The following is a 17,496-nucleotide window of genomic DNA, read 5'->3' on the forward strand; positions in this document are numbered from 1 at the left end:
CCACTTCTGGCCTTTTCAGTTTATGTGGTGCTGAGGAATCAAACCCAGGGCCTCATGCATGCAAGGCAAGCGCTCTACCACTGAGCCACCTTCCCAGCCCCTGCCTTTTTTTTTTCTTACTTTATTGATATTTTTTAAAAAAATACAATGATAGGACTGTGTTCTGAGAAATATGTCATGAGATGATTTTGCTTTGTGAGCATTATAGAGTACAATTACTCCAGTGGTATAAGTCAGTGACTTGATACAGTCTCTTGATAGAATATGAAGTTTGTAATGATATTGCTTGTATAACAATGCAGTAAAAAATAAGAAGTGCTACTATTTAGCTTGCCGTATCTATAACAGAATACATGAGAAATTCATGTTGTAAGGGGAAAAGAATTTGTTTTGGCCTAGTTTCATGGTATATGGTTTCTTGGCCCCATTGCTTTGGGATAGTAGTGGCACAGTACCTCATAGCAGGAGCATGCGATGAAGGTGCATGCGTTCATTTCATGGCAGCCAAAAAGCAAAAAGTGAATGAGAGAAGAGAGATGAAGGTCTCAATATCTCCTTCAGAGGCACACCTCAATTATCTAGCTTCCTTCTACTAGGCTTCTCTATTTGAAGATTCTGCTACCCTCCTAGAGAAGTCTCACAGGATAGAGACCTTATGGACCTTTGGGAAATATGTTGTATCCCAAACTGTAACAATTGCACTTTAAATTTATAATAGAAGTATAGTATATAGCATAGTAAGTACATAAATTCAAACAATTACTATCTTACCTACTATGTACCATATATAACTGTATTGCCATAGTTTTATATAACTGGAACAGTATAGATTTTTTCAAAACAGCATCACCACAAATGCATACATTGTGCTCAGGCATTAGGATGAGCAAGTAACATAGTGATAGGTGATAGAAATCTTTTTAGGTCTATTATAATATTGTAGAACAGCTCAACCACTTTGGAAAGCAGTATGGAGGTTCCTCAAAAGACTCCACATAGAGCTCCCCTATGACCCAGCAATCCCAAATGATCACAAACAAGACCACACTAAAGCTACCAGCACGACTATGTTTATTGCAGCATTATTTACCATAGCTAAGATATGGAACCAATCCAGATGCCCCTCAGTAGATGAATGGATCAAGAAAATGTGGTATATATACACAATGGAATTTTATGCCTCCATCAGAAAGAATGACATTGCCCCATATGTTAGGAAATGAAAAGACTTGGAAAAAATTATATTAAGGGCTGGGAAGGTGGCTCAGTGGTAGAGCGCTTGCCTTGTATGCATGAGGCCCTGGGTTCGATTCCTCAGCACCACATAAGCAAAAAGAAAAAAGCTGGAAGTGGTTCTGTGGCTCAACTGGTAGAGCACTAGCCTTGAGCTGAAGATATATATATATATATATATATATATATATGAAGAGATATATATAAAGTGAAGTAAGCCAGGCCCAAAGAAACATAGGTCCCATGGTTTCCCTTATTTGCAATAACTAGTATATGTCTGAGTCAAGCAGAAAAGGTCAGATAAGTTGATGTTAGGGAAATGAACTATAAGATATGTATTCAAATGTTTCTTTTCTTTCATGCGATTGTTTCTGACATATTTATAAGATTATTTCTTTGTTGCTTTGTATGTCCCTCCCCCATGGTATAACCCCTGCTTTCACTGTATTTGATGTTGGTATAATTTGTGGAGGGGAAGGGAAAAAACAAATCGTTTAAATAGGGATACAGGTGGACCCATTGCAACAATGAGATGTACAAGTCGTTATGTCGAAAACGAACTTTACAACTTTGGTGAGGGGGGAGGTGGATTCGGTGGGGGGATTGGGGGAATGGGAATGGGAAACAAAGGAGGAGGCTACAATGCTTGGTAAGAAATGTACTCATTATCTTGCCCATGTAATTGTAACCCCTCTGTACAGTATTTTCACAATAAAAAATATTGTAGAACAACTGTTGTGTATGTATGTAGCTTACTGTTGGCTAAAACATTTGTGGTACATGAATACACTCCATTGAGTAGGTAGAAGCGGCAGGAGTAGGCATCTTCTTCCTATTCCTGATATTAGTCTACTCTTCTTTAAATTTTTTTTATTTTTTATTTTTGTTGGTCATGGGGCCTGAACTCTGGGCCTGGGTGCTGTCTCTCAAGTCTTTGGCTCAAGGTTAGCGCTCTACCACTTGAGCCACAGTGCCACTTCTGGCCTTTTCAGTTTATGTGGTGCTGAGGAATAGAACCCAGGGCTTCATGCATACAAGGCAAGCACTCTACCAGTGAGCCACCTTCATATCCCCTAGTCTACCTTGAATATGATATAAGTAATTACTTTCTCTTACATAGCTTTTGTACTGAGATACATTTTTTTGTATCTAGCTTATTGAGTTTTTATTGTCAAAGAATGTTGAATTTTATCAAATGCTTTTTATTGCATTTATTGACTTTTTCTGTTACGATATCGTGTATAAATTCACAAATATTGAAACTATTAAGAATAAAAAAATCTTGTTTTTCCAGGCATTAGTTGCTCATGGCTATAATCCTAGCTACACAAGAGGCTGCAGTTAGGCTACACAAGAGGCTGCAATTAGAGGATCACAGTTCAAAGCAAATCCGGACAGGAAAACTTTGTGAAACTCTTCTTTCCAGTTAGTCACCACAAAGTTGGAAGTGTAGCTGTGGCTCAAGTGGTAGAGTAGTATAGTCTTGAGCAAAAAAGCTTAGGGACAGCATCTAAGCCTTGAGTTCAGCCCCAAGACTGACACACCACCACCACCAACAAAAAGGCTTGTTTAGTTTTATGTACTCTGAAGGTAATAGAAGATAACATTTAAAAAAAAATTTTTTTGGGGGGGGTCCAGTTGTGGGGCCTGAACTCTGGGCCTGGGCGCTGTCCCTCAGCTCTTCAGCTTAAGGCTAGCACTCTACCAACTGAGCCATAGCGCCACTTCCGGCTTTTTTTCTTTTTTGCTTATGTGGTGCTGAGGAATCGAACCCAGGGCCTCAGGCATGCAAGGCAAGCGTCTACCACTGAGCCACCTTCCCAGCCCCAACATTTAAAAAATTTTGAACCTTAATAAGGTTGTCCGTGATCAATTTTAAATGAGCATATATTACTTTTATAATTCTAAAAAGGAATTACACAAGGATAATTTAAATGTTTAGATCAAAGATAAGACTTTGAATATTACTAAATGTCAAATCTTCAAACCAATTTTCAAACCATCTTTCTAATATTTGCAAGGAATCATTTAAATAGCTCCTATCAAGTTATTTCTATAACAAAAGGAAATAGAAATATATTTCATAGCTCTTAGTTCCAGAGTTACTCTTTGCTGTAATGATGCATTAAGAAAAGTAAGTTTTCTACATATAACTTCTAAATTTCAAGACATACGAACCATGTTAGGACTAATTAAAATAGTCATAGTCAAATAAAACATGGATGCTATTATTTTGGTGGAAAGTGTCAGGTAGTATAAGAGAGGATATGAAATTGATTGAAATACAATGTAAATGTGTGGAATCAATCAAATCCCCTATAGTCCAATAACTAATAATAAAGTAAAATACTCATTCTGTTTTTCTACTTAGCAGTGTTAATTTTGGCAAATCAGTTTACCAAATGTCTGTATGTCTACACCAAAACAAAGAAATGGAAGATCAAAGTAAAAGTGCATATATTATATACAATCATTTACTAAATGTTAGTTAATGGATAGTACATATAAACAATTGAATTATATGTCTTGTAGGAAAATGAATGGAGAGTGAATGATTTACTCCTTCATCCTAGGTTAGGTGGTTGATTCTGAAAAGGCAAAAATAATAGTTATAACTTTAGGAATAGTTTCTTGAATCAGGTCCTCATGTTGTTGGTCAATTTTTTCTACTCAGCTCTTTTTATCACAACTGATACTCCTTGGCTTTTCATCCAAGGCTGATATTCTACCACTTGAGCCATACCTCTGCCTTTTTTTTCCTTTTTTTTTTTTTAAACTGATTAATTGGAAATAAAGAGTCGGGTTCAGGTTTGTCTGTCTAGGCTGGCTTTGGACCATAATCCTTATATCTCAGACTGCTTATTAGCTCAGATTGTAAGTGTAAGTAACTGGTGCCTGGCTTTACCTTTTGTTATTGAGTTGTTTAACTTTAGGACTAAAATTTTTTGTTGCATATGGAAAATTGGTGTTTCTAATATATACATATACATATATAATTTTGATTGGATTGGATATGTTCAAAAAGATGTCTTACTTGTTTTCCCCCACTTTATTTAAAAAATATTTATCCAAAAAGGATCCTTTATAAAAGTTGGAAAACACCATTGATTTATCAATTATTAGCATTTTACCGTGTTTGCCTTATTTTTCTTACCTGAGTATGTAAATGTATTTACATGTATACATATATGAGACATGTGATTATAAAATATTAGAATAGAAATAATATAAAAGGAAGTGGCGCTGTAGCTCAAGTGGTAGAGCGCTGGCCTTGAGCAAGCTGAGGGACAGCGCTCAGGCCCAGAGTTCAAGTCCCACGACCGACAAAAAAAAGAAAAAAGAAATAATGTAAAAGTTATATATAATCTTTATGTCCAGGAGAAAAAAATATGTTTTGTAACTTAAATTTTCTCTTTGTTAAATCTATTTAAATTTAAGTTGCAGACAACATGAACATTTACACCAAATGTTGGGAGTACATATTTCTTAAGAATAGGAACTCTTACGTCTAACTATAATACCAATTTTTCTCCTTTCCATTTTTAATCTCTGTAGCCACCTATTTTCTCTTTTCTTTTTCAAATTTAAGCTGTTGATCAGTAGGGGGATGGAAAAAGGGGAAAGAAACAGACTGTTGGGGAAGGGAGAGTGTGTACTAATGAGAGGGTGTTGGACTAATGAAGGTGGAAGGAAGAATATTGTTGAAATAGATTTCTACATGTATGAAAATAGAAAAGATGAAACATTGAAATTGTGTTAGAGGGAAGAGAGTAAGAGAGAGTGATAGATGTGGGATGATAGATTAGAATACATTGTATACACGCATCAGATCCCCCCTTGTATAGTTTTGTATTCTAAAAAAAAAAAGTAGCTTATATATAGTGTTAAAAAAAAAGTATCTGCATGTGTTTTAAGTTTGGCATTATTCTAATGAGCCATCTACCAGTTTGGCAGTGCCTTACCTTATTCAGTGTTTTCTCAGGTGTTACCATGACAGTATCTTCTCTAGTTCATATTTGTTTTTTGGGAAAAAAATATAGCACGGTCCCTACAACTGATAAATTTGAAAGTTGCAGTCAGTAAGATGGAGAAAACCAGAAAAACTCATTGCATCTGTAAAATGTGAACTCAAAAGTTTATGAAATTTTAGATCAAATGAAATTTAAAGGATCAAATAGATGAAAATAACACTAAAAAATAAAAGAAAAAGCAAGTTGCTTAGGCTACTGTTCCCAAGTCACTATAGTAGGAACCATTGTTAGAAATTACTTTTTCTTCTGTTTAAATGACCAGTATTCTAGAGACGATTAACTAGGAAAATGATAAAAGGATGATAGAATTCTGTCAAGTAATTGATGGAAGAAAGTTAATGCTGAAGGGAGAAAAGAGAAAGACAGTGTAGCAAGTAATATTTAAAATGCTTTCTTTAGGATTTAGTTATTCTCTGAAGAGCACACTAACTAAAATGACAAGAATTATAAGAAAGAAACCAGAAAGAGCAGCTCAGATCTTGGGTGTTAGGATAGAAATGCTAGCAAAGTTAACGAAGGCCTTTTCTTTTTGACTTAGTCTTAAATGTCCTGAGTGAATTGAAAGTTTATGGTCAAAGCAGAAATCATTTGAACCTCAAAAAATTCTGATCACTAGTAAAAAAAAACTTGTGGAAAAGTCTTTTCTCTTTAAGCTAAAAAGAAGTTAATTAAGAGGGCATTGCAGAAAAAAAAAGAGTGATAGATTGCTGGGGAGGAAATATCTGTATTTTGATCTTACGCTTCCAATTGCTAAAATTACCTGTACTATTTTGCTTTATAATCAATGTAGGAGTTTGTGCATATGTATACATATATGTGTATAATAAGGAAGTCAGATTTGCTTAGAGTTTAAAATTTTACAACACAATAATAGTATGGTGTTTTGTAACCATTCTATGAATGTCACTAAGCACTGTTCTAGAAGGATACTCAACATTGAAATATCTAAGGATCTCTTGAATACATAGATCCTGGTATGTAGAAATCACTGTATTCCTGAAGCAGTTACACTGTGAGCACGCCATTGGATTATATAAAAGAAGGTTGAGAAAAAGGGAGTATGAAAAGTGACAGGAAAGAAACATCATGTGCTGGAAAAAGATGTTTTTTTATTATTATTATATTGTTGTTGTTGGTCATGGGGCCTGAACTGTGGGCCCTCAGTTCCCTCAGTTCTTCAACTCAAGGCTAGCACTGTACCACTTGAGCCAAGTACCACTTCCGGCTTTTTCTGTTTGTGTGGTGCTGAGGAATCAAACCCAAGGCCTCATGCATGATGCAAGGCAAGCACTCTACCACTGAGCCACCTTCCCAGCCCCTGTTTTATTATTTTTTGGACAAATAAATTGTTCTGAAGCACATCCAAAGTCATATACAGTACTTTTCCACCTTCTGTCTTTAGCTTTGCTTTCGGCTTTGTTTGTTTATATATATTAGGAGCCAGCTCTATTTGAAGCCTAGCATTTTAAAAGCAATCATTCTTCTTATATGTGAAAGCAATACAATGTTGAATTTTGCGTCCTTATCATCATCACATAAGGTACAGCTTTTCAGAACGCCCAAAAGAAAAAAAACTAGTCAAAATAATTGGCAGTTATAAATAAGTAAATGAAGAAAAGACAAAATAGAAAACAAATTGTTGTGGAGGTGATGGTCTATGTTTTACATTGTGGTGTCCTATTACCTACTTCATTTTCTATTAATTACTTTCTTAACCTGCAAGATAAAACACAGACACACTATATACACACACACATATATATATACACACATAACATATATCTATAGATACAGATATTGTATAGATTGATATAGATATATAGAGATACATATTGGTTTGGAAAATTAACTCCTTTATTTGATTCCTCCTAAAGAGCTAATTCTTTGGGGTACATGAATATATTTTATCTATAAAGTGACTCAACTAGATAAACTTCCAATGTAACTATGAAGTCTGAGGTGTAGGATAGACAATGATTTATAGAGCTCTACCCTGACAGTGTGGATTTATTATTATTATTATTGTCTTTGGAATACATTCTTTAATTTGACTATTGTTTGTTTTCTAGGAATACAAGAGTTTCCAGAAAATATAAAGAACTGTAAAGTTTTGACAGTTGTGGAAGCCAGTGTAAACCCTATTTCTAAGTAAGTCATCTAAGTTAAATTCTAAGTGGTTTCTATTTATTTATTTTTTTGGGGGGGTCCGGTTGTAGGGCCTGAACTCTGGGCCTGGGCACTGTCCCTCAGCTCTTCAGCTCAAGGCTAGTGCTCTACCACTTGAGCCACAGCACCACTTCCAGCTTTTTTCTTTTTGCTTATGTGGTGCTGAGGAATCGAACCCAGGGCCCGATGCATGCAAGGCAAGTGCTCTACCACTGAGCCACCTTCCCAGCACTCTAAGTGGTTTTTAATAAAACAATTATGAATCAGTAGTAAAATATTGCCTACATGTTTTAATGAAATTTATATCAGCCTTTTTTTGGCAGTACTGGGCTTTGGACTCAGGGACTTGTACTTGCTGGGCTGGTGCTCTACCACTTGTTATATTTTCCAAGCCATAGTTCTAGCAATGTCCTCCAAGCCATGGTTATAGCAATGCCAATGCTTACACAATAATTCAGGTTTAGAATTTTTTCAAAAAACCTTTTAATAATTTTTGTCACTCCATATATTAGAAATACAAAAATGAGATTGAAAAGAGCCAAAAGTTTTTGCTTCAGTTCTCACATATATTTGGAGTAAAAAAATGAGACTAGAGCTGGAGATGGGTAACTCATGCCTGTAATTCTTAACCATTCAGGGGGTTGAGATCTGAGGATCATGGTTTGAAGCCAGCCTGAGCAGACAAACCAAAAAGACCTTTATCTCCAGTTACCTCCTGAAAAGATGAAAGCTGTGGCTTAAGTGGTAAAGTTCTAAATTTGAGCAAAAAGGCTCAGTGACAGTACCCAGGCCCTGAATTCAAGCCCTAGTACTGGTACACACACCAAAAAAAAAAAAGAGAGAAGGAAGGAAGAAAGTTGAGACTAAATTCTGCCAGAGTTCCTTGTTCACTGTTATTTGCAGTGTGTCAAAATGTCTTTGCCTCAGAAGCAGATGTATGACACATCAAATTTTTAATATAATGAGACACTCGAAGGTCAGGAAGGAAAGTAAAAGAAAAATACAAGGTGATTGGTGTATGTGTTTACCAGTGGTTATGTATGTTATGTGATGATAAAAGGTATAAACAAATTTTTCCTAGCATTAAAACTTAACTTTCTCAGAAATGGAATGGTAAAGCTAAAGATTAATAAAGTATAGCTTAGTATAGCTATGTTGAAAGTTGAAACTTGAGTTTTACATAATACGGTATTTATTGATGTTTTTCCAAACTGAGAGTTGCTTTACTTGGTGGTATGGAAAACAGAGGATTGTGAGGTAAAGGAAACACAGATGAGTCAAAGTCCTCATACTGCATGAAGATTTTACACTTGTTAAAATATAGGACAAATATATATATATATATATATATATATATATAAATACTCTTTTCATGGAATATATTCTTCTAATATCAAGTTCTACATCTGTAAATAATTTTATAGATAGTAATATTTGGCAGTTTTAAAGATGTTTTTGGTTTTCACAATGGAGATGTGCATTTGTTTTTGTGTGTGTGCTCACATTATTGATGTCTAGTTGACTAAGTCAAGTACTAAGTCAGTATATGGTACTGAGTACCATATACTGACTTAGTACCATATACAAGACAGATTCCTCACAACAATGAATGCAACTCAAGATATCTCCTCCAAGTTTTAAAAATTGGTTATCTGGTCCTTTGAATTTGATGTAAGGTGAAATTAAAGGGTGCTTGCTGATATCATATTTATGCCCTATGTATATTTCTGTGTGTTGTGGCTCATGTGTTGACTACTTTGTACAGATTTTTATGACACAAAGACACATAATCTCACTCCCTTTTCAGAAAGAGGTGAAGTTATATTAAAATAGGTAAGTTATTACAAAAGGCAAATCTTAAGTTCTTACTATTAAAGTAGTGACTCATCTATTTACAGATGTCTTACAGATTCTTGTAGAGGTTTTAGTAGAGACTGAAATTTTAAATATGAACTTAAATTCTGGTATATTTTATATAGGCTCCCTGATGGATTTTCTCAGCTGTTAAACCTAACCCAGTTGTATCTGAATGATGCTTTCCTTGAATTCTTGCCAGCTAATTTTGGCAGGTAAAATTATAGTTTCTTCTTAAGGTATTTATTGTTAGCTTTTGTAAAGTTTATAAAAGTACAAACTAATTTAGTAACACTAATTACAGTTTCATAGACTTTTCTATTATAATTATTTCTAAGTAATGTGGTTCTTAAAGTGTTTTTGGATCTTGTTTTTTTTTGCTTTGAATTTATTTTTTCAACAAACTATAAGCAAACTACAAAAAAAAATTAAATTGGTTTAGAGGTGCCAGACCAGAAAGTTTTAATGGGTACTGTAATACTGAATTGCTATATCCTTGGCTTTTAGCAGTTTCTAAAATGATTTACCAATCTTCCCTATTGGAATAAAAATACTTGAAAAATGAGAAGCTGTTTCTGAGATCATCTTACTTCTCTGAACCCTCCCTCAAGTCTCTGAATAAGTTTTTAAACATAGGAATGAATGAATGATAGGTATCAATTTACTGTTGGATTTAATTACCACAGAAGGGACTATATCAATTTTAGAGTCATCTTTTGTCTGAAATAATTAGTACACTTACTAGATTCCTCTCCGTATCTGGCATTTGCACCAGTTTATTGGCTCCTTTCCTTCTATTTTACAGTGAAATGTGCATCACTAAAGTGCTAAAGGATTTCTTCTCCATGTCTTTTATACTTCCTTATTTAGTTTCTCTCAGAGCTATACTCTAGAGTGCTATTAGTGTTCTGTAATCTACAATAGTAAGCAATGTTTGTTTTCAATTAAAGATAGGATATTTCTTCTTGGATTGATAGTTAAGGACAATTTGTCTCTGACATTCTTCCCCATCCCCCACTAAAATGTAAGAAGCAGAAATAAACTGTTCTTTTGTGCTTTTATTCCTTTGTAATATTTAAATATATGAGTCTGCATAGTAGTTAAAGCAATTAATGTTGGCTGCTTTAAAACTTTAGAATGTACATTAGTTTGTTATGTTCCTTGTTTTATCACATATATTTGATTTGTTCTTTGTTTTTCAGATTAACTAAACTTCAGATATTAGAACTTAGAGAAAACCAGTTGAAAATGTTGCCTAAGTAAGTAAAGGTGCTATCCTTTTCAAATTTAATTTTGAAATTTTAATCTTTAAGTTAGAAAGGACTGGTTTTGTTTTATTTCTTTTTTTGGGGGGGGGGTCCAGTCATGGGGCCTGAACTCTGGGCTTGGGCACTGTCCCTCAGCTCTTCAGCTCAAGGCTAACGCTCTACCACTTGAGCCACAGCGCCACTTCCGGCTTTTTTCTTTTTGCTTATGTGGTGCTGAGGAATCGAACCCAGGGCCTCGAGCATGCAAGGCAAGTGCTCTACCACTGAGCCACCTTCCCAGCCCTTGTTTTATTTCTTGAAAAAAGTTTTTCTCTGTAGCTCAAATTGACCTTGAACTCATACTTTCCTGCCTCTGAATACTTAGTGCTGGAATTACATGCACAATCATGCCTGGCTTAGAGCTTTATTATCTAAAAATATGAATGCAACGTATTTTGAAGGACATTTGTGCTCATAATATTTTACTTTATGGTATTAAGTACAAAAATTATGTGTCTGTTGTTGGTGTTTAACATGACACTATGGTGATAGTGATTTTACAGTTCTCCAAAATGCACTGTTTTATGTAAAAAGTAAAAATAAAAAAATAATAAACGAGTCTCAAAAGAAATTCCAAGTTCATGTATTGCAGGTCATAAACATCACTCATGAGAGAGATTCATAAGTCTTTATTCTTCTTAGAATTTAGCTGTCTGCTTTCTTGTCTTTGTAAATTAGAAATGTGATTGGCTCTGTAATGGTGAGCTATCACCAAGAAGAGATGGCAGTCTAAGAACAAAACTAATCGATGATTTCCTGTGGTTTCTTGTTCTTATTTCTGACAGAGTTTAATGAAACAGCCACATTCACATTTACAAACCACTTGTGGCTACTGTTGCACACAGCAGAAAAGTAGAGTAGTTGTGCTCTACAGAGCCTAGATTATTTATTATCTGAATCTTCAAAAAACTTGCCAACGTACAAAAATGGAATGATTTAGACTTGATGTCACATCTTGAGGAACAAAAACATCTTCCTCAAAGCCAGTTCTGTTTACTCAGTTCCTGTGGCATTGCATATATGTCTCTCATGGTAATGGCCATCATGTGTTAGTGGTGATATACACATGCATATTTACTGCTTTGCCCTGGTCTTTGAAAGCAGAGACTATTTCTATTTTATTCACAAATGATGATAACCAAGTAATGGAATATTTATTGCATGAATGAAGTTGACAGTGATGGTTGTGAGTATAAATTAAAGTGAGAATTCTCCATAATATAATTTCAAGTGTGTATATTTTATTAATTTGTTCTTGGCTTAGATCAAAACTTGAATAATTTCTTAAGAGGTTTGAGTAAACATGATGTAATTATTTACTTTAATAGCTAATGTAATCTGTTAGTCAGCTTTCTGTCACAGTGCCATAGTAAACTGAGATATTTAGAAGAGGAATTTGGGCCTGTGGTGGTGGAGCACAGTCATGTTCTACCATGCTTATGGTAGAACAAAAAGCAGGAAGGGTCCAAGGCCCCACTATTGTGCATAGGCGCAACCCCAGTGATTCAACTTCTTTTCCTTCCATTCACCTCACCAAAAGATTCTACCAGCTCCCCAGTGTACTGCAACCTAGGGTCAAGCCTTTAACTATCTTTAGGGTAGGTGAATGTGAAGGGAGGGAATACAGCATGTGGTCTATGTAGATACAGAAGCTAATTAGCTGGGGTGTTTTTGGCAGGTGCAGTACTAAGGTTTGGACCCGGAGCCTTCTAGGAATGGTTTTGCATTCTTTTTACAAAGAGATTTAACTAAGATTATATTGATGAAATTATAAATATAATTCTTTTTAAGATTTATGATTACAAACCTTAGAGTACTCATAAACTATATAGAGGCCATAAACTGGACACTGGTGGCTCATGTCTGTAAGTTTAGATTGGAAAGATCTCATTTTGAGACCACCATAGGCAGAAAAGTTCAAGAGACCAACTTCTCGACATAGAGCTGGATGTGATGGTACATGACCATTATCCTGGCTACAAAGGGAAAATTAACGTAGCTAGATCATGCTCAGATATACCTGGGTGGGAAGCAAGACTCTGTCTTGAAAATGAACAGGAGAAAAGAGGGTTAAAAGTATGGCTCAGGAAGAGCTCCTGCTTAGCAAGCAGAGGTCCAGAGTTCCAACCCACTGCAGCCAAAAACAACAAATACCACAGAAAGGGAGCTGGGCACAGATTTAACTATTAGGATAGTCATTTGTTTTGAGATTATGAGTATAGACCATTTGGTGATTAAAGATTAAAACAGTGGGATGATCTGATTGTATAAATAGTTAAGTAAAAGTAAATACCATCTAAAGAATTCTGGAGCACTCTATGCCAAAAACACCAAATTTTATGTACTCTTCCTGTGAGACAGGAGATAAGCTAAATTGGTTAAGTATAAATAAATTTTAAAGGTAAAGGAAGGAAATTTGAGGGACACTATTTCATTTTCTCAAAAAGCTTAGTTTCAATTAAAGATAATAAAATATAATAAATACCTGCTAACAAAAAAGGAAACAACCTAACAACCTAAGTTGTTATTAGCAACAAACTTAAGATAGAGCCATGTTTTTCTTGGTGCAGTCTATTCCTATTTTTATTAGATATCTATATTCTTCATATTTTCCTAAATAAGTTTTAAAACTTTTCTAGGACATTATCTCTAAATGAGTTTTTTCCCAATGCACTGTTTTATATTTGTGTACTTTAAAACTACTGACTTTAATTTTATAAATTTTCCTCATTGTTCTGTATTTAATTAATATCTGTTAATTTTATCTGTCCTTCCTTCCTTCCTTCCTTCCTTCCTTCCTTCCTTCCTTCCTTCCTTCCTTCCTTCCTTCCTTCCTTTCCTCCTTCCTTCCTTCCTTCCTTCCTTTCCTTCCTTCTTTTCCTTCTTTCCTTATTTTTTGGTTCCAGTACTGGGACTTGAATTCAGGAACTTCACTCTTGGTTGTTTTTTTTGCTCAAGTCTGGCACTCTCCTACTTGAGCTGCACTTTTGTTTCTGGCTTTTTGGTAGTAAATTGGAGATAAGAATCTCTCATATCTGTCTGCCCAGGCTGGCTTCATACTGAGATTCTCAGATCTCAGCCATCTAAATAGCTGGGATTATAAGCATGAGCTACCAGAACGTGTCTTACTTGTAATTTTAGTTTGAATTTTATTGGCTCTAGCTTTCAGAAAAGCAGTGTAACATTTATTGTTCTTAAGATTTTGAAATTTTTCAGAGTAATAATTACTTTGAAGTTTTACAGATAAACAGTTTGGAAAGACTTTTTGGGGATTCTGGTAGAAATGACCATGTATCAGACAAATAGTCCTAATTCATTAATTAATTTGTATTCTGATTTATATAGAGAAAATGCAAGCCCATTAATCATATTCTGGCTTGTGGATTTAAATTTATTGAAGCTTCGTGTGTGTGTGTGTGTGTGTGTGTGTGTGTTGGGGCCTGAACTCTGTGTGTGTGTGTGATGGGTGTGTGTGTGTATGTGTGTGTGTGTGTGTGTGTGTGATGGGGCCTGAACTCTGGGCCTGGGCGCTGTCCTTCAGCTCAAGGCTGGTTCTCTACCACTTGAGCCACAGCGCCACTTCCAGCTTTTTCTGCTTATGTGGTGCTGAGGAATCGAACCCAGGGCCTCATACATGCAAGGCAAGCGCTCTACCACTGAGCCACCTTCCCAGCCGCTATTGCAGCTACTTCTTAACAACAGAATTAAAGTACTGATGAGAACTGGGGTATGGTAGTATTCAGGAGGCTGAGATCTAAGGATCAAAGCTGGAGACTAGCCCTTGGAGAAATTCCATGAGATTCTTACCTCCAATTAACCACTGAAATCTTGGTAGTGGAGCTGTGACTCAAGTGGTAGGGTGCTGGCCTTGAGCACAAAAGTTCAGAGACAGCACCCAGTACTTGAGTTCAAGCCCCAGGAATTAAGCGTACACATACTTGCATGCACACATTCATACAATACTGATAAGTCAAAGTTAGAGGATTATGGGTAATTTATTTTCTTTTTTTCATTGTATCAATTTTTAATACCTATTTTTTATTGTAAAGATACTGTACAGAGTGGTTACAGTTATATGAGTAAGGTAATGAATACATTTCCTCTCAAGCATTGTTACCCCTTCCTTTGTTTTTCCCTACCATCCCTTTCCTCCCGAACTCCCCCCATACCCCAAGTTGTAAAGTTTGTTTTCAACATAGTGTCTTGTACATCTCATTGTTATAATGGGTCAACCTGTATCCTTGTTTCAGTTTCAGCATTTTGTTATTTCCCTTTGCCTCCCAAAATGAGAAAAATGTATATATAAGATTCAGGGTACCAGAATCAAATACAGTGAAAACAGGGGGGAGAACATACAAAAGAAACAAAAGAAATCATATAGTATATTATAAGTACTTTAAAAACAACAGCAACATAGAAAAAACCTCTTGTGTCTCTATTGGGGTTCATTTTACTTAGCACCATCTTATATGGTTATATGTGCATAGCTTTTGACCTTTTCTACTTGTCTGGTAAGATTGTCCTGGATGTATACTAATTTCTTTGGGCCTGGCTTACTTCACTTTGTGTAATTTTTTCCAAGTCTTTCCATTTCCTAACAAATGGGATGATGTCATTCTTTCTGATGGTGAGGTGGAATCTCAGTGTTGTTTTGATTTGCATTTCTTTTACGGCCAGAGAAGTTGAGCATTTCTTCACGTGTCTATTGGCCATTCTTATTTCCTCTTCAGAGAAATCTCTCTTAAAGTCTTTAGCCCACTTATTAATCGGGCGGTTTTTTCTTTGAGGACTTGTTGTAGGGGGATTTAATTTTTTGAATTCTAAGTATATTTTAGATATGAGGACTTTGTCCATTATATGGCTAGTGAAGATCTTTTCTCAATCTGTGGGCTGTCTATTGATCTTGCTAGCTATGTCCTTTGCCATGCAGAAGCTCTGCAGTTTCATGTAATCCCATTTGATGGATAATTTATTTTCTTAGAGAATTAACATTTTTTAAACAAATGAAAGACTATTCATTACATAAGTGTTTTACGCTATGAAATTTAAAGCTTTTATGTAACTGATATTTTTATAGTTAATTTTTTCTTACTCCATTGTTATTAGAACGATGAATAGACTGACTCAGCTGGAAAGACTGGATTTGGGAAGTAATGAATTCACAGAAGTGGTAAGTTTTCATCATTTTTCCTATCCAAATGTCTTTTTTTTGGGGGGGGGGCAGTCGTGGGGCCTGAACTCTGGGCCTGCGCGCTGTCCCTCAGCTCTTCAGCTCAAGGCTAGCACTTTACCACTTGAGCCACAGCGCCACTTCTGGCTTTTTTCGTTTTGCTTATGTGGTGCTGAGGAATCAAACCCAGGGCCTCAGGCATGCAAGGCAAGCACTCTACCACTGAGCCACCTTCCCAGCCCCTATCCAAATGTCTTATATTTGATTAAGAACAAATGTGAATATGGAGTAATTTTCTTTAAAAATATAATGGATAAAGTATGAAAGTTCTTAATCTAAACTTGCCAGATAGAAAAATTAGCCAGATACATGAGAAAAATTTAGCAAAAGTATAGATAAAATATGCAATTAAGGAAAGGTCCATGGAAGAGATACTTTAAAGTATTCTTTAGCAGAGAATGCAGAAAATTTGAGAGATTCTAAGTAGAAATTTTTTTTATCTGGTCTGATTCCCATGACTCATGCTTTATCTTAGCTACTCAAGAGTCTGAGATCTGAGAACTGGAGTTTTAAACCAGCCTGCGTAGAAAAGTCTGTGAGACTTTTTTTTTTTTCTGTCAGTCATGAGGCTTGAACTCTGGGCCCTGAGTGCTGTCCCTCAGCTCTTCAGCTCAATGCTAGCGCTCTACCACTTGAGCCACTGCACCACTTCTGGTTTTCTGAGTGGTTTATTAGAGATAGGAGTCTCACGGACTTTCCTGCCTGGGCTGGCTTTGAACCACGATCCTCAGATCTCAGCCTCCAGAGTAGGCTAGGATTACAGGTATGAGCCACTCAGACTTTTTACACTCCCACTAACCGGACTCTGAGACTTTTTACACTCCCAATAGCCTTTAAAAAGCTAGAAGTGAGTGTGTGGCTCAGGTTGTCTTGAAATTATGTCTGGGGCACAGGTGTGGCCTGTGATTCTCCTACTTATTCTCAGTGGAGTTGGGATGACTGGCATGTGCCACTGCATTTTGAGATGGGGATTCATAGACTTTTTGATGAGCATGATCTGAACTATAGTCCTTCTGTTTTCCACTTCCTGAGTAGTTGGTATTATAGTCATGAGCTTCTCAGGACAACTTAGGAATTAACCAGGATATTTTTTCCATGTGATGATGCTTTTCCTTTATTGGACATTTAGGATATAAGTTGCCTTTTTCTTTGTTTACTAATATAAGCGAGTATAAATGTATTTGATATTTTTAAGGTTTTCTAAAAGGCTTTATCTTTATATTAATGATGAATGAGATTATCTTTTTATTGTACATTTCTGAGTAGTAGGTCCAATTTTTTTGTTAACTATATACTCAACTTTAGTGTGTTATCCAAAGCTCAAGAGAGTTTTATGTGATTTATGTCCCCCCTAACTTTTCCCTTTATTTATTATTTTAAAACTAAATATTACATTAAAAATTACTAGAACTTCTTTGCCAGATAAAAATATTCATGTAAATTAATTGTGTTTTCCTCTCTTAACAGCCTGAAGTTCTTGAACAACTAAGTGGATTGAAAGAATTTTGGATGGATGGGAATAGACTGACTTTCATTCCTGGGGTATGTATTGAAAATTTTAAATGGCTTTACTTGTTGGTAGATGTAGATGTCCTTTGCATTATTTGAATTTTTGCATTTGAAATTACTTTTTTAGTGTGTGCTAGTCCTGGGGCTTGAACTTAGCCTGGTGCTG

General features: G+C 35.6%; 1 protein-coding gene across 8 annotated transcripts in view; it reads left to right on the forward strand.

Moving 5' to 3' along the window:
• The window catches only part of Erbb2ip (erbb2 interacting protein), a 125,150-nt gene that overhangs the window by 49,883 nt on the left and 57,771 nt on the right, over positions 1 to 17,496 (forward strand). For all 8 annotated transcript variants that reach the window (XM_013015852.1, XM_013015854.1, XM_013015857.1 and 5 more), the window contains exons 5-9: positions 7,334 to 7,412; positions 9,410 to 9,499; positions 10,487 to 10,543; positions 15,698 to 15,761; positions 17,289 to 17,363. In XM_013015852.1, the coding sequence (XP_012871306.1) occupies positions 7,334 to 7,412; positions 9,410 to 9,499; positions 10,487 to 10,543; positions 15,698 to 15,761; positions 17,289 to 17,363 (365 nt within the window). The remainder of the gene's footprint in view (positions 1 to 7,333; positions 7,413 to 9,409; positions 9,500 to 10,486; positions 10,544 to 15,697; positions 15,762 to 17,288; positions 17,364 to 17,496) is intronic.

This window comes from Dipodomys ordii, unplaced genomic scaffold (genome assembly GCF_000151885.1).
Source record: "Dipodomys ordii isolate 6190 unplaced genomic scaffold, Dord_2.0 Scaffold28, whole genome shotgun sequence".
In the NCBI taxonomy this organism is placed as follows: Eukaryota; Metazoa; Chordata; class Mammalia; order Rodentia; family Heteromyidae; genus Dipodomys; species Dipodomys ordii.